The following is a 25,739-nucleotide window of genomic DNA, read 5'->3' as shown; positions in this document are numbered from 1 at the left end:
TGTCGGAGATAGGGGAGTTGCCTACCCTATAGCGTGAAAACAAATTTCCTCGCGCGCATTCTTTATCCAAAACAGAAGGTTGAAATTTGGCAAAGAGTTTCCTGAGACCCCGTGAATGGTATGAGTAATTCTAAAACTCCCACAAGTGTTCTTTCAGTGGTTGAACTTATTTCTCCCTTGAAATGAATAAAAGTCAACGAATTAATTAGAAATTGTCCAACGCCTGATCTATTGCACTACCGGATTGCTGAAGTGTTTCGGATTATATTGATAATGTATTTTTTCTATGATGGGAATAATTATCGGGGGGTTTTTCACTTTTCTCGGATAGGGTTAACAACCGAGGATTTTGTCTGGGGATGGGGGATTTTTTACAATTTCAGTAATTGGAGATTATGCCTGGGGTTCTTTGTCTTGGAAGTGTTTAGTCCGTATACCCGTGTGAATCGATATAACCTAAAAGCAATTTTTCAGTTCTAATATGTAAATCGAGATATTGAACAGGTTTTGAACACACTACCAGCTGTTTATACGTCAATCAATCCTGTATCGCGTTTTTTGCATAAGTTAATAAACCGTCGTAAGTATACTAATACAGAAATTAGTACTGGAAGACCAGTAAATCAAACCCATGTTCTACAATGCCCTATTTGTTACTCAAATTTCTAAGACACCACTAATCTAAGACATCGAGTTTTTTTTTACATTGGGACTTTCAATTTAAATCTTAAGGACGTCTAGTAAAAGTCAGACACTTTTAGGCTTAACATCTATAATACCATTCGTTATAATTTGAAAATATTCAAGATGTATTTTTTTCCAAGTATTCATGATGCATTTTTTCTCTATATATTCATGAAGAACTGTTTTTCAAATATTCAAGATGGATTTTTTCTTAGTTATCATGATTGATTTTTCTAAATTTTCATGATTAAATTCTTGAAAATATTCATGATTAAATTCTTGAAAATATTCATGATGAGATTCTTAAAAATGTTCATGATCAAATTTTCAAAAATATTCATGATCAAATTTTCAAAAATATTCATGATTGAATTTTTCCAAATATTCATGATAAAATTCCTGAATATTTTCATTAGTGAATAAACGTAAATCGTAACATCATATCCAACGTAGGCAGGCACTTGTTTACCGTGATTATACACTTTGGCGTGGTTGATGAATTAAGTGCTTGCCATGCTGCAAGCTTAAAAAACAAGGCTGCCTACCTACTCGGAAATAAAATACAAAAGGTATTTATTTCTCGTTTCATGGAGCCCAGCCTCTATTATTATTATTATTATTATTATTATTATTATTATTATTATTATTATTATTATTATAATGTTGATGACTATGTAAATTCCAGTGAACTACTTATATAGTTTTTTATATACACATTGAAAATCCATTTCATTCATTTTTTGAAGACTACTTTTTTAAATACAACGTTCTATAATTAACCTTAGATTTAACAAAAAATATATGGCATTCTAAAAGTTAAAGAGATAGTTGTCTAATTTCAAAAGTGGTGGAAAAATTAAACTTCCAGACAAAAGGAGGAGTATTCGAATATCAATATTTGCATGCCATTAGGGCGAATGAGTCTTTTTAATTTAAATAATATAATAATTCGAACCATTATCTTCGGAGATTACCATCCATTTCACAATAAAAATTATTATTCGTATCCTTCTTCAAGAATTTGTCGTTGTTAGATTCTTCTCTAATTCATGTCATCGTGAATCTTCATCCCCGATTCTTCGCTACATTTCCATGGTAGACACGTCACCTATTCTGCAAACAGGAGTTCTGCCACGATATTTATTCTCCAAGCACTCAAAACATTTCCTTACAAAATCCAACCAAACATTTTTATACCGAAAAGACACCCAAACATTATTTACCGAAAAGACACAAAAACATTAATCATCGAAAACCCACCCACCCAGAAGCTACACAAAATATTTTATTCTTTAAGAGCTTAAAACATTTACTACAGAAAAGCCACAGAAGAATTAAACCCAAAACGCAAACTTCGCACATGATAGAATATTTGCAATATTTTTAATGTCAAAAATCCTTCCACTTTAGCAATTACAACTTGCTTATTATTCCAAATTCACAGACTTAACACTACCCTGCACACAAATCCAAAATTTCTACTTTCCAAAGAGCCATCCAAAACCGTTATTTCTAAGTTGGAACCCTATTGTCCTTTTAAAATCAAGACCCTACTGGCAATTAACTAATAAATAAATAAATTACTGAACGTAATTCTTAAAACCTCATTTCTATAATTTCAGAGTAAAACCATGCTATGGCTTGAACATCCTGTTTTTCTGATCGTAATGTTTTACTACTGACCTAAGGTGATATAGATAAAATATATAATCGTTAGGCTTATTTGCTATTGTTTTGAACGTCACGTTTTTTGTCATAACTTTTGATTTTCAAAACCGATTTACAATTTGAAAACAGTTTCGGATTCTACGTGACAAGACGCGTGCAACGATAGCATTGTTGATATATTTGAAGCATTATTTCGTAACGTCATTATCGGGGGGCTTTACTATTTCCGCTATGGCTAACGCCCTATTAGCGCCACAGTGTCATTTGTAATTTTAAAATAATTTTGAGAAGTAAACCTATTTAGAAAGTCCTATTTTGTTATTCTAGCTCAAATAGGAACAAAATGGCAGCCAAATGAAAATGTCCAGAAACTTTTGACAGGGACTGTACAGACTGGTGTCCAAGTGGAATGGACGAAGACCAGAAGATGGTGGTGATTAGAAGCCAATATGTAGAGACTGGTGTCCAAGTGGAATGGACGAAGACCAGAAGATGATGGTGATTAGAAGCCAGTATGTACAGACTGGTGTCCGTGTGGAATGGACGAAGACCAAACATGGTGGTGTGAGAACTCAAGTATAGAGTAGCCAACGGAGAGAAATACAATTTTCTAAATTTCTGTGACCTGTCAATGCGGTCCGGAAATTGGGAACACGTTTGCTCCGATACGCAAACTGCGAACGCGGTCACGTGGTGTAACAACGGACAGACACACAGACACACACACAGACACGGCCGTTACAGAACCTCTCCTTGACTACGGAGAGGTAAAAAGTAAATAGCCCCAAAAACTACGTTAATTTTAGGATGAAACTTTTCTCTATCATAAAAATTTTATGACTGACCCCTAAAATATCAACGATAATTTAAGGAAGACCCCTGTCACAACGGAAAAATAAGCGCCATCTATGGTGAAAATATTTTTCCTAACAAACTGGATATTTCCCCACATTAAATTTGACATGCATGGGCCTAGTTCATCCCGGAGGCTCCGATCCTGGAAAAGAGTCCTCTGTGGAAATCCGGGATAACTGTTTTTCTACTACTAACCTTACTTAAAACCATATTATAACATTAAATATTTTAAAACCTTACCAGTTACCAACTCTGTCCAGACTACAAACACATTCGAGGAAGCTCTAGCAGTCTAGCATACACAATAGCAGACGACGGTAACCGCGTAACCGAGCATTAACACAAGTAGCACTTTTAGGGAGTGAATAAGCCTAATATAGCAACGGCCAACTATGGCGAAACTCTAGTCTCTCGCGAGTCGCGACTTTCGGCCATTTTCATACTTTCCCCTCATCCACTTTTGATTATATTTACTTAATTATTTAATAGCGTTTTCCTTTGGGTCCTCGAGGAGCGCTCCCATGGAGGAATAAAACTAGGAGATCCTATTCTTCAAAAGCAGTCTTCAATGAAGCTGGAAACTACTACTACCATTTTTATTGCTCCTTGGGAGCGCTCCACGAGGACCCAAAGGAAAACGCTATAAGAAAAAACCTCTTAATTGCGTCGCGACTCGGAGAGGTTTATTTTGGTTTCCCAATTGTTTTTTTTTTTCGCTCACAAAATATTTTTTATTTTTGTAAAGAAAACGATTTTTTTTTCACTTTCCACTTCCATTTCATTGCCAGCAAGCGCCTGTGCCTGAACTATTTGTTAATTCCAGTATCAAACCAAAAGTTGACTTTAAAATTATATTACAAGTAGTATCATGTTAAAATTTATTGATTTGGAGTTAGATGCACTGCGGTATTTTACAAAAGAGTTTCGGTATCGAATGGAGCGATCTCCAGACGGATGCGTCTTCAAGAAAGATCTTAGTACAATTTTGGACAACGCTCCCGATGTCGTCTATTTACATATAAAATCGCGATATTCTCCTAGACCTCTGCGCAATTTTTTGTTAAAGCATCAAGATATCTTTGAAGAAATTTACCCGGGATCTGCAGAATCAAAAATTCGAGTGAAATCGCCATTTATCGTTGAAAAATATCTAGAAGAAGTTGCTAAAGGTCATTCTGTGAATCAACAAGCTGTGGTGTCCAATCAAACTACACAAAGCCCTGTTTCAGACAAAGGTAATGCGATGAATGATTAGGGTTCTAAATCGGTAAATTACCATGGTAATTTACCAGGGTAACTGTAATTTACCATTTCCTCGGGTAATTTATGAAAATGATAATTACCATGGTAACTTACACTGTAATTTACCATTTCCTCGGGTAATTTAAACTTTAGATTTTAATTAAAGTTTTTGACTTTTATATTTTCCTCTTATGAGTAACGTTCCTGCAAATTTTCAGTCTTCTAGGGATAGCGGTTTGGGCTGGGCGTTGATTCTCAGTCAGTCAGTCAGTCAGTCAGGACTTGATTTATATAGATATAAATTTGGCGGATAAATGTTTTCAACATTCGGTATGGAATTAACATTCAAGGTTTGTGGACATTCTTACTACAGGTCTTTACGGCTTCAACGGTGGCAACCGAATGATCTTTATCGCGTGATCCTCAGGCACATTATCAACCCCGCACTCAAAAATCACGCGATAAAGATCATTCGGTTGCCACCGTTGAAGCCGTAAAGACCTGTAGTAAGAATGTCCACAAAGGTCGGAGATTACCGCGTGAACACCCGCGTTAGACTACTGACTGGGGGATGAATGTTCTGCCGATTTCGGGGTGAATGGATACGAGCCAAGCCTACTTTTGACAAAAAAGGACGGAACTACTCTCACCATCTCGGAAGACGTTTTGAAGGAATTTATGGAGGAGTGGACGGAGATCTATTCAGCTATGGAAACTGGCGACTGCGGTAATTATGGTGAATTGAACTTGAAAATAAAAATAACCGTTATGGAGGGGAATATAGTATTCGACGATGGTAGCGTCTTCACTCTAACAAAGGCCGGGGAAGGGAAACTGAACGAGAAATTTAGTTTTATGAGATTTCACTTCAAGCTTTTAAATGATCAAGCCGAAGTTATTAAATGAATGTACGAAGCTATTGTAAAACGCATGCACGATATATATCAAAAATATTATGTAAGTCGCGGTACTATGTCACACAATGATTACGACCGTGTAAAAAATTTCATAGCAGCATGTATAGCTCCTTCGAGCATTTTCGAAGATTTTTGAAACTTAGTTCGTGACAAAAACTTGACGCGTAAGCTACAATTATATAATTTATTCTACATTTGCTTAAATAACGACGCATACATTCGCGAATTAATTGGAATTGATTGTGTTCATTAAATGTTTTCTGACTAGAAAATCTGATTCATAATAATAATAAGCCTAGAATAACCTAGCATAAGCCTATCCTTTCAGGATCCACTATAGCATAAGCCTATCCCTACAGGCACCAGCCACGTGACGTCATCAAAAATTAGCCGTGACGTCATCAAGAAAACCACCACCAGGTGGCTCAACAACATCACGTGACGTCATCAATTATACCGTCACCCCTACTCTCTTATGGGTAAAATGGAAAGAAGATACGATCGAATTAAAGTTGGTCCCATGGCCGATTTGTAGTCAAAATTTCTATGAAATTTTGCCATTAGAGCCACCATAAACAGGTTACGATTGAGGTAATATGTAAAACACTCAAATCATAATTTGAAACCGGCTTCTCTTAGGGTAGAATGTCAATGAACATTTTAGACTCAAAATCGGCCATTTGAGCTTGAAATTTATTTTATATCGTTTTCCATGGACTACCTTATTGGTAAATTATCATTGACAGTATTTCACCGCTAGACTCTGTTTGGCACGCTGCATCCTTCATGTCACCTCTAATTTCGGTATTTTGCGCAATTACTAAATGTTGAAGAAGTTCAAGCTGGTCATCACCGATAGTTTCTTCTAATTCGCAAAAGGTACTGAAGCGCGGCTGAGAATCACTCGTTTGTTCAAATGTCGAGGTTTTAGTACTGGCAGTTAAATTTGGACTTTCACACGTCGAGGTTTTAGCACTGGCAGTTATATTTGGACTTTCACACGTCGAGGTTTTAGCACTGGCAGTTAAATCTGGACTTTCGTACGTCGAAGTTTCAACGCTCCTAGTTAAATTTGGACTTGCGTACGTCGAGGTTTCAACGCTCATAGTTAAATTTGGCCTTTCGTACGTCGAGGGTTTAACACTCGCAGTAAAATTTTGCCTTTCGTATGTCGAGGGTTTAACACTAGCAGTAAAATTTTGCCTTTCGTATGTCAAGGGTTTAAAATTCGTAGTTAAATTTGGCCTTTCATACGTCGAGGGTTTAAAACTCTTAGTTAAATTTGGCCTTTCATATGTCGAGGGTTTAGCACTCGTAGTTAAATTTGGACTTTCATACGTCGAGGTTTTAAAACTCTTAGTTAAATTTGGACTTTCATACGTCGAGGTTTTAAAACTCTTAGTTAAATTAGGGCTTTCATACGTCGAGGGTTTAAAACTCGTAGTTAAATTATGGCTTCCATATGTCGAGGGTTTAAAACTCGTAGTTAAATTAGGGCTTTCATATGTCGAGGGTTTTAAACTCGTAATTAAATTAGGGCTTTCATATTTCGAGGGTTTAAAACTCCTAGAAAAATTTGGCCTTTCGTATGTCGAGGTTTTAGCACTCGTAGTTAAATTTGGACTTTCATACGTCGAGGTTTTAAAACTCGTGGTTAAATTTGGCCTTTCATACGTCGAGGTTTTAAAACTCGTGGTTAAATTAGGCCTTTCATAAGTCGAGGGTTTAAAACTCGTAGTTAAATTTGGCCTTTCGTATTTCGAGGTTATAGCATTCGCAGTAAAATTTGGCCGTTCATATGTCGACGCTTTAGTGTTCGTGAATTGATTCGAAGCGGAACCTTCAAATGGTTTCTTGGCATCGAAGAAGCTAGGTTTCAGCTTCGTGGCAATCGCACTATTGCATATTGTTTGTGTTTCCATAGTTGCATTTGAGCTTGATTTCTTAACGTATCCCACATTTGCTTGCTCAGTATCTAAATGAAATTAAAATATAAAAGTCAAAAACTTTAATTAAAATCTAAATACTTGAAGTAAATGAACGAATGTTTATCTAGAGTAGAGATGTGAGTCGGTAATTTATCGTCCGTAAATTACAGGTAATTTACCAAATACCATCCCTAAATTACCGATTTTTATCTTACCGCAATTTTGAAATGGTAATTTCCCAGTAAATTACCGCGGTAATAATCAAGTGAAAATATAAAATACCGTAAATTATGATAATTTTTGCAGTGAACACAAATAGAAAGGAGTGTTAAAGAGAGAAGGGGTAAGGTAACTATAACGGCGGGTCAACATGGCTCTCACGCGCACCTACTTCGACGCACAGCCGAGGAGTAAGACGTCACATCATCCCTTGAGAAAGAAATTAAACAAGATGGCCCAGCCAATATTCAAATTTTGCGCGGCTACGACGTGGCTGGCAACTATTTTTCCGGTGAACCTTGAATGTTAATACACCGTTCCATTAATGGGGGTAGGAAAACCGTAATAGTCAACAAAGACCAAATAAAAATATATAAATGGACTAGTCAAACTTCCGCTATTTTGTGGATTTTACATTTTGTTAGTCCGGCAGCCTTGTAAAGTGCACCGCGTTTCGGCTATCGGCAGTAGCAGACGGTTTTGTTTGGAAAAATTTAGCCAAGGGTTAATCGCTTAAGTGAAGTTTCAGCTTGCTGTTTCGCAACTTTAAAAGCCAAGACTAAACAGAGCTCGGCATTTTCTATCCATTATCCACAAATTGGTGGATAACCGATTATTTATAAACAACGTTGTGGATTTAACATGTAAGATCTGTGGATAATTTTCGAGTATGGATAAAGATAATATAACATGGATAATGGATAGATAATGCCGTCGGCATTATGCCGAGCTCTAAGACTAAATGCGCTCAGTGCTTATAATCATGGGGATCGGTTTCCTATCAGAAACCGCACTAAAGGCCTGGCAGCCCGGTTGTATGAAAGCCCTACTTTCCCGAATAGAGTGGGGGAAAGCAATTTATGGAATAAATGGAACGGAGTATTCCATACCGAATGTTGAAAACATTTATCCGCCAAATCTATATCTATATAAATCAAGTCCTGACTGACTGACTGACTGACTGAGAATCAACGCCCAGCCCAAACCGCTAGCCCTAGAAGACTGAAAATTTGCAGGAACGTTACTCATAAGTAGAAGGCGCGTACTAAGAAAGATTTTTCCAATCTGCCGCCGTCTTAATAAATGGTGACCAGATATGTGAAAAAAACTTCTCTAAGCAACAAAGTTCACGCGTTTCAACTGATCTCACAAATATTTAGTACACTGGTTTTCTTTAACCTATAGACGGCTGAATGGTCTTTCGGGTTCGATTTGTTGCCATCTTTTTAAATGGCGGCCAGAAATTTAAAAACTCTTCTTTATGGAATAATGTCCGCGTGAAAAGTAATAAAAAATATTCCGACGGGCTGACGGGCAACGCCGAGTGCCTTCGCTCCTAGGGTGCTACAAAAAATTAGTCATCAGTAAAATCTACCCATGTAATTTTGATGGAAGTTCCTATTACACGCGAGCGACGCCGCGGGTAACAGCTAGTGAGTTTATAATAAGTTAATAAAATATGTTCCATAAGTACGATAGCTATACTTTGAAATACTAGAGACAAACAGAGAGCAAGCTTGCAGAGTGCTAGTTCTAGAACGACGCGAGACTACACTCGGTTTAGGAGTACACTACATCTTCCTATTTAGTCTGTACTAAGCCTTGGCTACGCCTCACCTGCCATCGCTTTACCAGACTATGACTTTTCACCTACGTCACTTCATGACAAGCTCTCAGTAACCAGTGACCACTTATGGAACATATCTTATGAACTTGTGGTTTATGGTTTATGTTAATTTCTGGGTGAACATTGTTGTCAACAAAGTGTGCCACACACCATGGAAAACAACCCTGGGCGAATAATGTTTATAGCGAGACAGTTCCCGTGGAGATCTATTATTGGTAACAGCGTTTAGCGCAAATAAGATATTTATATAAGGTATGTAAAGGGAATGCGAATTTACAATTTCATATCATATTTTTACCACGAAATTTTTTAAAATCCATTGAAAAATTACGAAAACTCAGTTTCGCTATAGCAATAATTTTGTCTTGTCAAGCTTGTCCGCCCGTTTGATGACATCACTATGACGTGAGGAAAAAAAGCGCGGGAATCCTATACGCGTCTCGAGCTTCTCTCCAGTCTGAACTCTGGGTCTGATAGCGGAGAGAGTGGCACCATCTAGCGTGAAAATATATCTGTGACGTCAGCCTACTGGAAACGTTTTAGCCTTTCATAAAAAGTGGATTTCAAATAATTTCATATGAAGCATTTTCAAATGCATATTGCCAAATAACCAGAAATCGGAGAATTAAAAGCTTGATATTTTTGAATTCACAGAAATTAATTCTATCTTTTGTTATATAAATCAGAGGTTTTTCAAACGAAGCTTCTCATTCCCTTTAACATTTCTTATAAATTCTCGATGTTAGGAAAGTTTCGCTTTACATATATCAACTGAATCATTGTCCATAATTGGCTCGCGCTCCCGTGTTCGTATGTTCGCGAAGGCGCGAAATTTTTGGCCTATCGCAAGAAGTTTGCAACTTTGCGAGGTGAGGACGCAAAGTAGCGAAAAACCCGATGTGGACAGTATCGCCATCTTGCAAACAAGGAAAGCAAATATAAAGGAAAAACAATTACAGTTACCCTGATAAATTACCATGGTAATGACCATTTTCTTAAATTATCCGAGAAAATCATAAATTATAGTTACCCTGGTGAATTACCGTGTATATTACCATGGTAAGGATCATTTTCATGCATTACCCGAGAAAATCGTAAATTACAGTTACCCCGGTAAATTACCATGGTAATGACCATTTTCGTAAATTACCGAGAAAATCGTAAATTACAATGACCCTGGTAAATTAAGAAGGTAAAAAATGAGCATTTTCATGAATTAGAAGAGAAAATCATAAATTACAGTTAGCGTCGTAAATTACCATGGTAAAGACCATTTTCATGAATTACAGGAGAAAATCGTAAATTACAGTTACCCCGGTACCTTACCTCGTAAATTACCATGATAATGACTATTTTCGTAAATTACCGAGAAAATCGTAAATTACAGTGACCCAGGTAAATTACGATGGTAATGACCATTTTCATAAATTACCCGAGGAAATGGTAAATTACAGTGTAAGTTACCATGGTAATTATCATTTTCATAAATTACCCCAGAAAATGGTAAATTACAGTTACCCTGGTAAATTACCGTGTAAATTATCATGGTAATTTACCGATTTAGAACCCTAATCATTCATCGCATTACCTTTGTCTGAAACAGGGCTTTGTGTTGTTTGATTGGACACCGCAGCTTGTTGATTCACAGAATGACCTTTAGCAACTTCTTCTAAATATTTTTCAACGATAAATGGCGATTTTACTCGAATTTTTGATTCTGCAGATCCCGGGTAAATTTCTTCAAAGATATCTTGATGCTTTAACAAAAAATTGCGCAGAGGTCTAGGAGAATATCGCGATTTTATATGTAAATAGACGACATCGGGAGCGTTGTCCAAAATTGTACTAAGATCTTTCTTGAAGACGCATCCGTCTGGAGATCGCTCCATTCGATACCGAAACTCTTTTGTAAAATACCGCAGTGCATCTACCTCCAAATCTATAAATTTTAACATGATACTACTTGTAATATAATTTTAAAGTCAACTATTGGTTTGATACTGGAGTTAACAAATAGTTCAGGCACAGGCGTCTGCTGGCAATGAAATGGAAATGGAAAGTGAAAAAAAAATCGTTTTCTTTACAATTGTCTGATAAGATTACAACAATAAAAAAGATTTTGTGAGAGGAAAAAAAAAACAGTTGGGAAACCAAAATAAACCTCTCCGAGTCGCGACGCAATTAAGAGGTTTTTTCTTAAATAATTAAGTAAGTTGATACTAGCTTTAACTTTTACCCGCGAAGTCGCTCGCGTGTACTAAGAACATCCATCAAAATGATATAAAGAATGGATAGATTTTACCGGTGACTAATATTTTTGTAGCACCGCAGGAGCGAAGGCACTCGGCGTTGCCCGTCGGCGGGGAAAAACCGGAGGGAACCATTGACCACTTGACACAATGTTACCAAATTATCGTACCAAAGACGCTCTAAGTGCCTCCAAAATAGCGGTAAAACCAATGCGGGTGTATTTATTCTAAACATGTATCACTGCATCCTATTTCGCCTTTTTCAAAACCTAGCGAGACTTTTGTGCCCAGATTAGTTCAATTTCCCACTAAAGTCGAAATTATAGTACAATTATCGTACGCCAAAGCCGAATTATCGAATTTAGCGTACTATATAGTATAGCGTCAAAATTATCGTACGCTTCGAAAAAACTCTTAAAATTATCGAATTTACTATACTACGTCTGGCCACATGAACTCATAGGAATATGCAAAATTTTAAAATTCTCACCCTAACCACAACGTGAACCATATGGGGGTATGGGTAAACCTCTCGGAGGGGGAAAGTTGGCAATTTTAAGCATATTCGCACCGTGGACCAATGTTTTCACGAAATTTCATTAGTAAATATTATTTTCTGTTGAGGAAATGTAAATTTTTATGCTTATTAGCAGACATATTTTAGGTTTTGCTATAGGGTAAGTAGGATATACCGTGATTTACTCCAATCGTTGCCTACGGAATAAGCATGGACTAAGCAATACTGAAGGACCGATTGCAGCCCATAGAGCCCCATACTAAACGACTAAACATCCAACGTTAAGCTTACTTCCCCCTTTTCAGCCCCAAAATGGACGGGGGTTATAAAAAATACTGAGTCAAATCCCGGAAAAAGCTAGCGCCATCTAGACAAAGTAAAGGCTCGTTTACATGTGAGCGAGAATTAAGCTTAAAGCGGAGAGTAGAAGTTGAAAGTCGAATCTTTTTCTCGCGCCTAAAAAATCGCGTCTGCCAAAAGCGTTTGTTCCCGCTGCTCCACCTGCTCCTTCGTTTACATACGAGCTGGGCGGTAGTATGATCCTAGATTGTAGAGTTGTCTTTCAGTCGGAAGTAAACAACTAAAATGGCGTCGACTGTCGTCAGTTTACTTCTGCTTAAAAAGAAACTATTGCTTTTGAAAAACATTCGACATTTATAACAAAAAAACAACAGAAAATTAGAACGGAACGTCGTTGGTGGGCACATCCTATATGTAGAAATAGAAACAAAGAATGCTATTTTCGCCTTTTGGAACGTTACTTGATATAATTTGTCAAGATGCGTATGTTTTCTCTACTTGAGCTTGAGAATGATTTTGATTTAATTGTCGAGCTTGAAATGTGATTACACGTATTTCAAAAATTTTATCTTGTTCTTTTAAAGACATTCTCAATGGTGGTGCCTAGGCCTATTTCGCGAGATAAACAAACGCAAAAATATCAAACGATATTCGGTCCTTGGATATTATTGGCTTGGAAAATCACGTGACTCTTTGCGAAAAGGAAACACGAGCTGAAGATTCTACTGCGGCAGATCGGAGCTTATTCCGAACACCCGCTTCATCTATGAGCAACAAGCGCGACTTGAAAAGCTTTCGCTTGTTTGTAAACGGTATGCCTAGGGAACGCAAACCCCAATACGCCTCATCTCTCCGCTTTACGCTTCGACTTTTTCCATTTCTCGCGCACATGTAAACGAGCCTTAAGACGTTAGCTGCTTCCCTCTCTAAAACGTTGATCCCCCCATATGCCCGCCCCTATCCGGTTTGCTACTATCTGCCGCTAGAAGGCGAATTAACAAGTATTTTTCAACTTTCTCCCTCTGCCATCCGTCCTTCAGTATTGCTTTGTCCATGGAATAAGTATTAAGGGCAGTTCGCCGTAGGGTTTTCAGACTATATTTCTGACATTTTTACCTCTCCGTGTGACGTAGTCCAGGAGAGGTTCTGTAACGGCCGTGTCTGTCTGTCTGTCTGTCTGTCTGTCTGTCTGTCTGTCCGTTGTTACACCCACGTGACCGCGTTCGCAGTTTGTGTATCGGAGCAAACGTGTTCGCCATTTCCGAACTGCTTTCACAGTCACGGAAATGGCTCCTCTACTTGAGTTCTCACACCACCATCTTCTGATCTTTGTCCATCCCACATGAACACCAGTCTGGTACTTTTCTGGCTTCCAACACCATCATCTTCTGTTCTTTGTCAATCCCACATTGACACCAGTCTGCCCTAGTCTGGCTTCTTACACCACCATCCACTGGTCTGCCGTCTATTCCACATAGACACCAATCTGTATCATTGGCTTCTACTCCATTATCATCGTTTGGTTTTAGGATATACGCGGCGATCAGCTAGGGTTACGAGAAACGTCTAGCCTCCCTAAGGTGGGATCGGCCACCAAAGGTTTTCGCAACTGCGCTTTGTCCTTACTATTATAATGGAATCGAATCGTATATATACCCCAAAATTTGAAGAAAGCGGGCAAGAGGGGTACCCTTCACTTTAAACGTCAATATTAGCAAAGTTTGAGATGATAATAGGTATAACTTTATTTTAAACGATTTAACTATTATTAATGTTAATTATTGAAGATTAAAATAATTAAAAATAATTATATTTATTTAAATATTAAAGATAAACCTCTCGTACAATGAGAGATTATCACTGCCTCCTGTATCAACCAAGGCCCGTGCATGCGATATATTTCCTTCATTGCCTCCTATATCTACCAAGGCCCGTGCATGCGATATATTTCCTTCATTGCCTCCAGATCTATCAAGGCCCGTGAATTGTGATAAATTTCATTCATTGCCTCCTATATATATAAAGGATGAGGGCAAAAGTGTTTTCATTGGATAATTTTGTTTATATAATCTTCTCGACACGGAGAGGTAATATTTTGGTTTTCCCAACTTGTAGTTCGCCTTTAATCTCCTTTAAATCCGGAACCCCACGAGGAGGCGGTTTATCTTGGGGACTTTATGTCACGCGTAGCTTCTGACGAGACCGCGCTCCAAGTAGAAATGGAGCCCTCGGATTTTGGTTTGTCCTATGTGGAGGTTCGCCGCTACTTGCGACGTTTGCGGCTCGACAAATCTCCTGGCCCGGATGATCTTCATCCGCGGCTCTTGCGCGAGGGTGCCACGATTTTGGCTGCGCCCCTGTTGGCCATATTCCAACGGTCAATTTTGTCGGGTGTCGTTCCTGCTATTTGGAGGAGGGCGAACATTACGGCTATCAAGAAGTCACCCAGGCATTAGCCTGACCTGTTTACCGTGTAAACAATTGGAGCTCTATGTCCGGGATGCTCTTGTCTCCTTCCTAACAGCCCAGAATTTCTTTACGCCTGACCAACACGGTTTTTTGATGAAACGGTCGTGTTTCACAAATTTGTTGAGCACCCTTGAGAACGCCTCCCGTTGCCTCGATTCGGGAGCCTCGGTAGACTTAATTTACCTTGATTTGCGCAAGGCTTTTTATACGGTCCCGCATTCGTTGTTACTTCGGAAACTAGAATGGCTTGGCGTGCCCTTCACGCTTGTGACCTGGATTGCGGCCTTTCTCCGAAATCGGCTTCAGCGCGTGGCACTTCCGGGTGTTTACTCCTCGTGGTGTGAAGTGGCCAGTGGTGTGCCTCAGGGTTCGGTACTGGGGCCCACGCTCTTTATTGTTTACATCAACGACCTCCCGCGTGCTATCCGACACTCGTTTGTGAGCCTGTTTGCGGACGATTCCAAGGTTGGGCGCGGCATTCGCACGCCCGCTGACTCTCTCGCACTGCAGCGGGACGTGGATGCTCTCGAGGTGTGGGCCAGCTCAAACGGCATGAGCTTCAACCCCACCAAATCCGTGGTCCTGCATTGCGGAAAAGATAACCCTCGCTTTCAGTACCGTTTGGCGGGTAGGCCTATTGAGGCTCAGTCTGTTGTGAGGGACCTCGGGGTTATGTTGGCTGGTGGAATGCTGGGGGATACCCATAGTAGGGTGGCGGCGGCCCGTGGCACCCGTGCTCTCTACATTTTAATTTTTTAAAGCGCTCCTTTTCGCATTTTAGCGTCAGGTCATTTGGCGTCCTGTATCGAACTTACATCCGCCCTCATCTTGACTACTGTTCAAGCATATGGTCTCCCCACCTCGTCAGGGACATTGAGAATGTTGAGCGGGTCCAGCGCAGGGCCACAAAACTTGTTTCTGGCCTACGAACTTTGCCCTATCCGGAGCGCCTCAGACGGCTGGGCCTTATGTCCCTAGCTGATAGGCGGATGTGTCAGGATTTGGTGGAAACCTTCAAATTGGTCCATGGCCACTACGACGTGGATGCCACCGCGTTTTTTACCGTTCGCTGGACTGGGAGGAGGGCGCCCACCCTTTCCAAGTTCCGCTGTACGTCCCTGCCTCGGCGTGTCTTTTTCACGCAACGGGTAATTAACTCGTGGAATGGTCTTCCTAGTGAGGTGAAGAGGGACTCGTCCGTCCATGCGTTCAAGGCTCGGTTGGACCAATTCGTCCATTGAGTCGCGTCATTGCTTTTTTTTTGTGTTTTGTTTTTTTTGGTTTTATTTTGTTCTGTTTTCTTTATGGTTTTTTGTTTTGTTTTTAAATTTAATTTGTTTTTTTTCTTTTTTATTTTATTTGTTTAACCCATTTGCTCCGTTCCAATTTATTATTATTATTATTATTATTACTTTTTTTTCCAAATTGTTTGTACCCAAGTCGGGCCACAATAAGCCTCTGGCTTTCTTTTTTACCCGTCAATAAACTTATTATTTCTTTGCTATACCTTCAGTGACGCCACGCTTCGATTTAAATTTTTTCCCCACCGTGCTGAGGGGCTGCGGTCAGCCTGCCTCGAGGCAACAAGGCCCAAAGCTAAAGGTGTAGATTTCTTTATCATCCTCTAAACGGATTTTACCCCTTTCCCTGCGTGACTGCATTAACTAGAATGAGACGAATTGAATGCAGAACCATTGGAAAAAAATGTTTCGGGGTCTTTAAGAAAGAAGTTTCGGTTGGCGTTCATTTTGTACAAGGTTATACAACGTTAGTTGTCGCGCTGTCTATGGTTGTCGTGCTGTCTATGGTTCTCGAATCAGAATTTCAGCTATTTGTATTAAATTACATATATTTAACAATAAAAAATAAAACAATACATTTTTTTAAATCCTCAATGAACAAAAGCAAATTTACTTTTATAAATGATCCCTTTATAGAAGGATAGCAAAGAGCGCCATCACGCGGCGAAATATATATTTTCGAGATAAGGTAAAGTCCCACCTTCAGCCAAGCGTGAACTGGCCTTCATACTTATTCCGTAGGCAACGCGTCAATTAATTCGGTTTAGAATGGAAATAAGTATGAAGCTTCAGATTACGTGCCTTGAAAGTAGTAATTTCGATAAATTCAAAGAATTATTACCAAATGTCTAAGACCCCTCGTCACACTCCCTGAAACTAAAAGATAATCTTAAAGGGAATGAGAAGTTTCGTTTGAAAAACCTCTGATTTATATAGCAAAAGATAGAATTAATTTCAGTGAATTCAAAAATATCAAGCTTTCAATTCATTGATTTCTGCTTATTTGGCCGCAATATGCATTTAAAAATGCTTCATATGAAATTATTTGAAATCCTCTTTTTAAGAAAGGCTAAAACGTTTTCTGTAGTCCAACGTCACAGATATATTTTTTCACGTGAGATGGTGCCACTCTCCGCTATCAGACCCAGAGTTTAGACTGGCGAGAAGCTCGAGACGCGTGTAGGATTCCCGCGCTTTTTTTCCTGATGTCATAGTGATGTCATAAAACCGGCGAACAAGCTCGACAAGACAAAATTATTGATATATCGAAACTGAGTTATCGTGATTTTTCAATGGATTTTAAAAATAGAATCTTTGGTTCAATTATATTAAAAACTTGATATTTTGAAAGTAACATAATACCACTTTCGTGGTAAAGTATGATATGAAATTGTAAATTCGCATTCCCTTTAATATCTTAAATGGATTTTAAATTTTAGTCTCTTAACAACAATGTCAATGACATTTATATTTTTTAACATCGCTTTCAAGTATATTTTAGCCGAAAAGCATAACTATTTTTTTGCATTGTTAGTCAATTCACGTAACCTTTTGTTGAAATTTAGTCATTTGAAAATGTTCTCAACAACATTCTGGCAGGGAGGGATCAAACTTCAGATGGATAACTATCGCACCGTGCTAGGATGAATTCTATAACTGTTTGGTGGTACTAAACACTCAGCTATAAAGTAGGCACAAACCTTGATTGTCTTGACGTGGCTGGCACAAAAACACACAAGCGCATGCCCCTTGACAAATAGCTAAGCAGTGCTAATAGAGTAATGATGAGGGAACTATTTACATGGCGTATGTGCATCACTCGGTTTTATAACCTTGTACACTCCAAATGTTAATTCTGATGTTGGGAAGAATCATGTTACAATAACCCCATTCGCTTTGTGGTTTTACACTACTCTCGAAGAGAAGTATTATATACTTCTGGTTTTATCGAATCTGTTATTCTAAACATTGCATTCTGACAGATGTTACATTTTCTTGCAAACAATTGTAATAGATATTTCCCCAGAAGTTGGCTTACACCAGTGAGCACAAATAGGAAGGAGAGTCGGTGAGACCAAATTCTCCCCCCACCCCTTTCAAAAACGTTACCAGTGCTGGGACTCTCTAAGAGCATGCTAAACATGCGCAATCGGAGCAATGGAGAGGGAAAAAATCAGAGAAGTTTTTTTACGTTTCGGCCAATAGTATTACGGCCGAGGTATGAGCCTCTAACCGTATTTTCTGGTTTAAGCTTAGTTCCCACTTGACCGAAAACACGACGGAAACACTGCGTAAGCACCTCTGCGGTAAAACATCTTCCGCAGAACGCGATCGAAACAGATTTCGGTCGGACAGAAATGGTGTTCAATTTTTGACGCAGAGGCCGACGTAAAATTATTTTTATAAACAATCAAAATTCGTTTCGGGATGAAGCTTCTGTTGAAGTTTTTTATCGCCGCTTTGAGGTTTTTTTAACTCGTCAGCCGCCATTGCCACATTTGCATGTTATGAACTTTTGAGTCTGAATTCTCTAACCGGATTAGATCGCGAGTCGCTATTCCCGTGTTTGTATTTTGAATCTCTCTGACCTTCATTTGGTAGAAGTAAACTCCCTAATTAATTAAGATATCATCAAGGGAAAATCAAAGGCAAGGCTTAAGTTCTTCTGGTTCCGAGTCCCAATTCCAATTCGTGCCACGTGACTACCTGTTGACCGCCCTTTTTGGTCTGAATTCGGTCGAATGTGTGAACCGAACTAAAATCTTTCCGTCGAAGGCCTACGTAAAACTCAATTTTTTGACGCAGCGCTTAAGTTTTCGGTCGTCATTTTCGGTCAAATGGGAACCTTACCCTTTTAGAATTTCCTTCTCAACGGATGACGTGACGTCTTACTCCTCGACTGTGCGCCGAGGTAGGTGCGCCTGAGAGCCATGTGGGCCGGCCGTTATAGTTACATTCCCGGTTCCCCTTCTCTCTTTGACTCTCCTTTTTATTTGTGCTCACTGCAAAAACCTAGTTTTTCCTCAAGCTTGCTGAGAATCGAATAACACCACCAATTATCATTGAATATTTAAATAAGTTATCGCCTTTCATAATAAGATAGACAGCGAGATACACGTAGTTTCGTAATCTTCAAAGAACTTAAAAGCCTCTGTCGTATTTCCCATAGCGACATCCAGAACTGCAGGTATAAATAAGGGAAGTTGAACAAGGTAAATTCATTTGTTTCACTTCTACAATCAAAGTACGAAATAAGGTAAGACCGAGAGGTATTTTCATTACGTTCAATGACTTCCATCTCAGTCAAACTAAGTTAGTTTTCTTTCATTAGCTTAGTTTGTTTTAAAATCACGGTTTGGTTATGTTTTTACGCTCTAAGGTAAACGGTTCTAGCTTATTAGTTTTAATCTCGGATCAAGATACGCCTTGAGCAGACTGCCGAGTGAATAATATAGGGAAAAGGAAACTGTTCGTTTTACCATGGATAAAGAATGCGCATGACGAAATTTGTTTCCACGACGCTATAGGATAGGCAACTCCCTATCTCGAACGACAGCTTATTCTGTATATACTCTGTTACAACATCGGTTGTCAGCACGCGCAAAGCTAATGCGTGCTGAAAAGAGACGAAAAACTTCAGGAGTTAAAATATCCGCGAGTTCTTCAGCTCGAGTGCACGGACCTCTAGGCCTGAGTTTCAAATACAAGTGAAATTACCTACAGCCTACTACACGTCTTTGAAACTAAGGCATAGTTAGATGCACCCGAGCTAGGAAACTCGTGGATATTTTTAATCCTGAAGTTTTTCGTCTCTTGTGAGCAGGCACGAAGCTAGGTTACATAGAGACATAGCTTTGCGCGCGCTGACAACCGATGCAGTAACAGAGTATATACAAAGTAAGGTGTCGTCGGGGATAGGGAATTGCCTACCCTATAGCCTGAAAACAAATTTCCTCGCTTTCTTTATCCATGGTCTTACTCTTGGTCAATTGCTAAATAGATTAGTTCGCTGAGTAAAGTTGCCGAGCGGGTAATACGCGTTGCCTTCGCACCAGTGTTGCCAGGCCTTTGAGAAAAGAAAGGCTATCAGTTCAGTTTCGAATCGGTACTTGTCTAGCTTGCCTGGCAGAGTGCGTAACAAGTACAACCCTTCGTTAAAGCAGGGATAGATTTAATTTTAGAAGTATGGAGAACAGAGTAAATGTGGGCGCGCGTCAAAGTTCCGGAATCCCTTTCAAAGGGGAGGGAGAGGTATGAAAAAAGAGGCGGGTCATAGTGACAGAGGTAAAAATTAATTCTTTTTCGCCGTAACCGTCAGAAACGTCAACAAAACGTGGTTTAAGTGAGTCAATAAGATAATTTAAACTTTTCGTTGCGTGTTGAAGGGAGGGGCTCTATACTGGGCGATGAGTCGGACGGAAGTAAATACAAACCATTCTCCATTCCTACATCTAAAATTAAATCTATCCCTGCCTAAAGTTAAAGCTGAGAGAGAGTGGTAGAATTTTCTCTGGCCCCTTTGTTTGAAATATTTCTTTGTTGCTTGGCTATGTCATATTGACAGATTATAAGTAACGCCTAAGCAGGGTTTTGAGTCTATACAGAGATATCGACTCGATAGAAGTCACCTTAAGTGAAATCTTCTAGATTTTACCAGAAGTATATAATACTTCTCTTCGAGAGAAGTGTACCACCACAAAGCGAGCGGGTAATTGTAACATGATTCTTCCCAACATCATCATATCAACATTTGGGGTGCACAATTAAGGTTACAAAACCGAATCATGCACATACACCATAGTTCCTTCATCATTACTCTATTAGCGCTGCTTAACTATTTGCCAAGGCGCGTGCATTCGCTTGTGCGTTTTTGTCCCAGCCACGAACAGACAATCAAGGTTTGTCCCTACTTGATTGCTACTTGGATTTAGTACATACTATTACCAAGAACGAATTCAGGATACCATAAGAACGTTGAAACCAGGCAATGCTGGCGCCATGAAGTCATACTTTTCATAGTATGAGGGAGGGGCCTATTTTTGGGAATATGGAAAATGTAGTCTCCTGGGTCTAGGAGTGTTGGTGTCGGTATCAAGAAAAAAATTGTTAAAATCGTTAATGACGAACTGATATATTTAAAAAGAGTGGTTATAAACAATCTAGATTTTTTTATTAGAGAGCCTGATTTATCTGGGACAAAGTCAGTGCAACGGATTTCCCAAACGTCGCCGTGTAACGCCAAGGCTTAAGGCCAGAGAAGCTGAATGTGATACTAGCCACTTTAACTGATTTATAACCCACCGATGGCGCTAAAAACGGATTTTAAGGATACCTAGAACGAAGGCGGTAACGGTTTTCGAAAGAAGTATGGGGACAATGTTACCATTCCACGTTCTTATGGTATCCTGAATTCGTTCTTGCTATTACCCTAGTACGGTGTAATAGTTACCCATCTGAAGTTTGTTGAGCGGGAGAGCAAACAAAAAGTTTCCCTCGGCTGGTAAGAATCATGTTACATAACTAATGTATTAAAGAGGATACCGAGTGTCATCCCTCTTCTATTATCCCCTTCTGATATTAATTGTTAAGGGTTATTTTACTTTCGCAGAACATTCATCATGAGGGCTGTTGCGCTCGTAATCCTTGTCCTGATTGCAATGGCTTCAATCGGTAGGTGTTATTTATTAACATGATATTCTGTTAGGACACTAGAATTAGTCAAGATTAAGATATATATTGTAGAAACTCTCGCTAGTAAGTTCCTTAGAAGGTATTCCTCCAAAACACCACGGCTCTTTGAAAAGTATCTAGATAAGCAAAGGTTTCCAACCAGTATTGGGGGAATTACCGTATTCGAGACTTTTAACTTAACTTCTAGTTTTGGCTTTAAATCCGATGTGTACGCAATTTATAACTCTTCCCTCGTCAAAGGAATTTAGTCAAGTAACGTCTATGGCCCGTTCAGATTACCCAACTTTAGTCAGCTGACAAATCATTGACTTGTCATTAATTTACAAGCATAATTAAGAGCTAATCCAATTAAATTTCTGCAGTTCAAAACATAATAAAGGTCAATAATATCAGAAGTAAGATAAGAAACTTCCCTACTATAATACTTCCGATAATATTCAATGAGGAACACCCATCAAGACTTAATAATTAACCCATGTTAAAAAGTGGCCAAGGCCCGAAATCGTTTTTCAGGCTTTCAGCGATAATTAAAAAATGGCCGCTACTCTCGGTTCTCTCTCTCGCGTTAAAAAAAAACGACACGTGCCCCATGACGTAATAGTTTCGCCTATTGTGATTGGTTTGTTCCCTCTCTGACTTTAGTCGGCCCGAATCCAATCGGACCTTCAACCAGACAATAGTACGGTTGGGTGACACGTTCATATTGCCTGACAATCTGGCCTGACTGTTCAGTTCGGCTTTGTCAGGTGTCTAAAGTTTGGTACTCTGAACGGGCCTTTACACTTTGAGGGTTGAGTAAGGTTGCAAATCGGAAAATTATCTGGTTTTTATACCCAATTGTTTTGTTTCGTGTTAACTACAAACTGGACTATAGACGCAGTGGGTTCCGAAGAACGGAGTTCGCAGTCTTACTTTTACTTTAGGCTTCTGTAGGAGTTGAAATTGAATCGATAGCGAATTAGATTCCAATAATTAAATTAAAATTTTAGTCTTAAAAAACATTTTCTATCAATTCAAAAAAAGAATTGAAAATTCAGTCTAAAGTTTACGGAATATTTTCCACGTTTCATTTTACCTGAAAATTAACGGGAAGCCTTCATGTGAGCAGTTCCCATATGAGCGGATTTCATAATAGCGGTCCTCATAACAACAGTTCTCTAAATAGTGGTTCCCGAAATGGCAGTTTACCCATTACAGCAATTACCGATACAGCGGTTCTCGTAAACGCGGCGTACCGTTACAGCAGTTCTCTAATGAGCGGAAAAACAGATATGCGAAAAACTATAGTTGTTTATTATGGTGTAAGCTGGCCCAGCTGGGTTATATGAACTCAAATTGAACTAGGTCAGATATGGATAATTTGGTTAGGTTAAAGTTGATTATTTCAACTAAATAGTATTAGGTCAGGTTAGTAATATTTTGGAAATGGTGTAACAATGTTACGCCTTTTCCAAACAATTACTGTTTACAATTATCTACTTCCGAAATAAAATAACCTTTCTCGAATTATAATATGCCTTTTCCAAAAAATTACTGTTTACAATTATCTACCCAAAAACATGATGTTTTATTAGGTCACATTCCTGATTAAATGATCACGGAAAAGGTAGTATTTGAGACCAACGAATATAACTGTATTGTTAAGAAATGCTCGAAACTCAAGACAAACACTGCTATTTCTCAAAACAGCGGCCGCTATTTCTAAACAGCAGTTTTGAAAAACTCCGCTGTTTTTTGGAATCGCGGTTGCTATTTCGAGAACTGCTCTACAGGGAACTGCTCATATGAGGTACACCCAAATTAACAACCCTAAATTATAGATTATATTCATCTTGGAATTCTAGACGTGAACTAGATAGTTGAAGTTTTCAGAATATGTTCAGCCTTATCCATAGTTTTACGCTATCAAATGACCTATATAATTTTAAGAATCTCGTGTCAGCACTGGTTTTTGAATATGCCGGATGATTCAAAGGCTTATTAAACTTTAATTATTGACTGTGGTTTCGATTCTTGCGCTGAAATCTATTTCTCTATCTTTCTTATTCAGAGGTTGACACGGTTGCTGCCGAACACGGATGCCCAAAGAATGACTTTAAATGCAGAACTTACTGTTTTTCAATAGGCTACAATCAAGGTTACTGCGCACATACTGGAAGTAAATGCGTTTGCATACAAAAGCGAACCTAAAAATTAAATTTTGTCAACCTTTTGTACAGTGTAGTAACTGTAAAAATTACTGATCTAATAAATTCGGTACATTTTACCAAATTATTTGAAAATTTCTTGAGTACCAAAAAAAATACTTCCCTTATTCTAGACAAGGTATAGATTTAATTTTAGAAGTAGGAATGGAGAACAGAATAATGTGGGCGAGCGTCAAAGTCCTGGACCCCCTTCCACGGAACGGGGGGGTATGAAAGAAGAGGGGGTCATAGCGGCAGAGGTGAAAATGAATTACGTATTTTTCGCCGTAACCGTCAGCAACGTCATCAAAACGTAGTTTAAGTGAGCCAATAAGATAATTTAAACTTTTCGTTACGTGTTGGAGGGAGGGGCTCTATACTGGGCGATGAGTCGGACTGAAGTAAATACTAACCGTTCTCCATTCCTGCTTCTCAAAATTAAATCTATCCCTGCCTAGACATACTACCCTTGTACCAGGGATCCATGTAATTTTAGAAGCAGGAATTGAGAAAGGTTAGTATTTACTTCAGTCCGACGCATAGCCGAGTATAAAGCCCCCTCCCCTCAACACGTAAGTAAGACGCCACGTCATCCGTTGAGAAGGCAATTCAAAAAGGGTAAACACGAAAATACGGTTAGTGTGTGCCTCGGCCGTAATACTCTTGGTCGAAACGTAAGCAAACTTCTCTGATTTTTACCTCTCCGTGTGACGAAGTCCAGGAGAGGTTCTGTAACGGCCGTGTCTGTGTGTGTGTCTGTGTGTGTGTGTGTGGGTGTGTGTGTCTGTGTGTCTGTCCGTTGTTACACCCACGTGACCGCGTTCGCAGTTTGCGTATCGGAGCAAACGTGTTCCCAATTTCCGGACCGCATTGACAGGTCACAGAAATTTAGAAAATTGTATTTCTCTCCGTTGGCTACTCTATATTTGAGTTCTCACACCACCATGTTTGGTCTTCGTCCATCCCACATGGACACCACTCTGTACATACTGGCTTCTAATCACCACCATCTTCTGGTCTTCGTCCATTCCACTTGGACACCAGTCTGTACATATTGGCTTCTAATCACCACCATCTTCTGGTCTTCGTCCATTCCACTTGGACACCAGTCTGTACATATTGGCTTCTAATCACCACCATCTTCTGATCTTCGTCCATTCCACTTGGACACCAGCCTGTACATACTGGCTCCTAAACACCACCATCCACTGGTCTTCCGTCTACTCCACATAGACACCAATCTGTATCATTGGCTTCCAACACCACCATCCACTGGTCTTCCGTCTATTCCACATAGACACCAATCTGTATCATTGGCTTCTACTCCATTATCATCGTTTGGTTTTAGGATATACGCGGCGATCAGCTAGGGTTACGAGAAACGTCTAGCCTCCCTAAGGTGGGATCGCCACCAAAGGTTTTCGCAATTGCGCTTTTTTCTTACCATTATGATGGAAACGAATCGTATGTATACCCCAAAATTTGAAGAAAGTGGGCAAGAGGGGTACCCTTCACTTTAAACGTCAATATTAGCAAAGTTGAGATGATAATAGGTATAACTTTATTTTAAACGATTTAACTATTATTAATGTTAATTATTGAAGATTAAAATAATTAAAAATAATTATATTTATTTAAATATAAAAGATAAACCTCTCGTGCAAAGAGAGAGATTATCATCGCCTCCTATATCTGCCAAGGCCCGTGCATTGCGATATATTTTTCAAAACAACAACCAAAATGGGAAGCTCCTCTCAGAAACATAATAATTTCTTTTCTCTGTATATGAAATGAAAATATGGATAATATTGCGCTCCTTCTTTAATGGTATCAATCCTTGCCTGTCTATTAATATTTTACGTAGTAGTAATACGTTTTTAGCGAAG

General features: G+C 39.0%; 2 protein-coding genes across 5 annotated transcripts; one reads left to right on the top strand and one right to left on the bottom strand.

The window, feature by feature from the left end:
• The first annotated feature begins 4,109 nt into the window (after positions 1-4,109).
• On the top strand, positions 4,110-5,946 carry LOC149594152 (uncharacterized). 4 transcript variants are annotated; one of them, XR_016379427.1, is made up of 3 exons: positions 4,110-4,442; positions 4,668-5,176; positions 5,726-5,946. XR_016379427.1 is itself a non-coding variant. In XM_089861469.1 (2 exons), exons 1-2 carry the CDS (start codon positions 4,142-4,144, stop codon positions 4,673-4,675), a joined length of 309 nt encoding a protein of 102 aa, XP_089717595.1. In that variant the 5' UTR covers positions 4,110-4,141; the 3' UTR covers positions 4,676-5,689. The 4 variants fall into 4 exon arrangements, 1 of the variants encoding a protein (XP_089717595.1); XR_016379425.1 differs by lacking the exon at positions 5,726-5,946 and having other exon boundaries at positions 4,668-4,799; positions 4,961-5,689; XR_016379426.1 differs by lacking the exon at positions 5,726-5,946 and adding an exon at positions 5,234-5,689.
• Positions 5,947-6,082: 136 nt separating this feature from the next.
• Positions 6,083-7,311, bottom strand: LOC149594151 (uncharacterized). The gene has a single exon (XM_089861468.1). It carries the CDS (start codon positions 7,286-7,288, stop codon positions 6,089-6,091), a length of 1,200 nt encoding a protein of 399 aa, XP_089717594.1. The 5' UTR covers positions 7,289-7,311; the 3' UTR covers positions 6,083-6,088.
• Between the last annotated feature and the right edge of the window lie 18,428 nt (positions 7,312-25,739).

Source organism: Phalangium opilio, unplaced genomic scaffold (genome assembly GCF_054372755.1).
Source record: "Phalangium opilio isolate 3A_F unplaced genomic scaffold, DU_Popi_V2 ptg000390l_1, whole genome shotgun sequence".
Classification (NCBI taxonomy): domain Eukaryota; kingdom Metazoa; phylum Arthropoda; class Arachnida; order Opiliones; family Phalangiidae; genus Phalangium; species Phalangium opilio.
The sequence above is the reverse complement of the archived record's forward strand: the minus strand, read 5'-3'. Positions and strand labels throughout refer to the sequence as shown.

Coding starts and splice junctions, on each gene's coding strand:
- LOC149594152 (XM_089861469.1), top strand. CDS start 4,142: ATGGAGCGATCTCCAGACGGATGCGTCTTCAAGAAAGATCTTAGTACA.
- LOC149594151 (XM_089861468.1), bottom strand. CDS start 7,288: ATGGAAACACAAACAATATGCAATAGTGCGATTGCCACGAAGCTGAAA.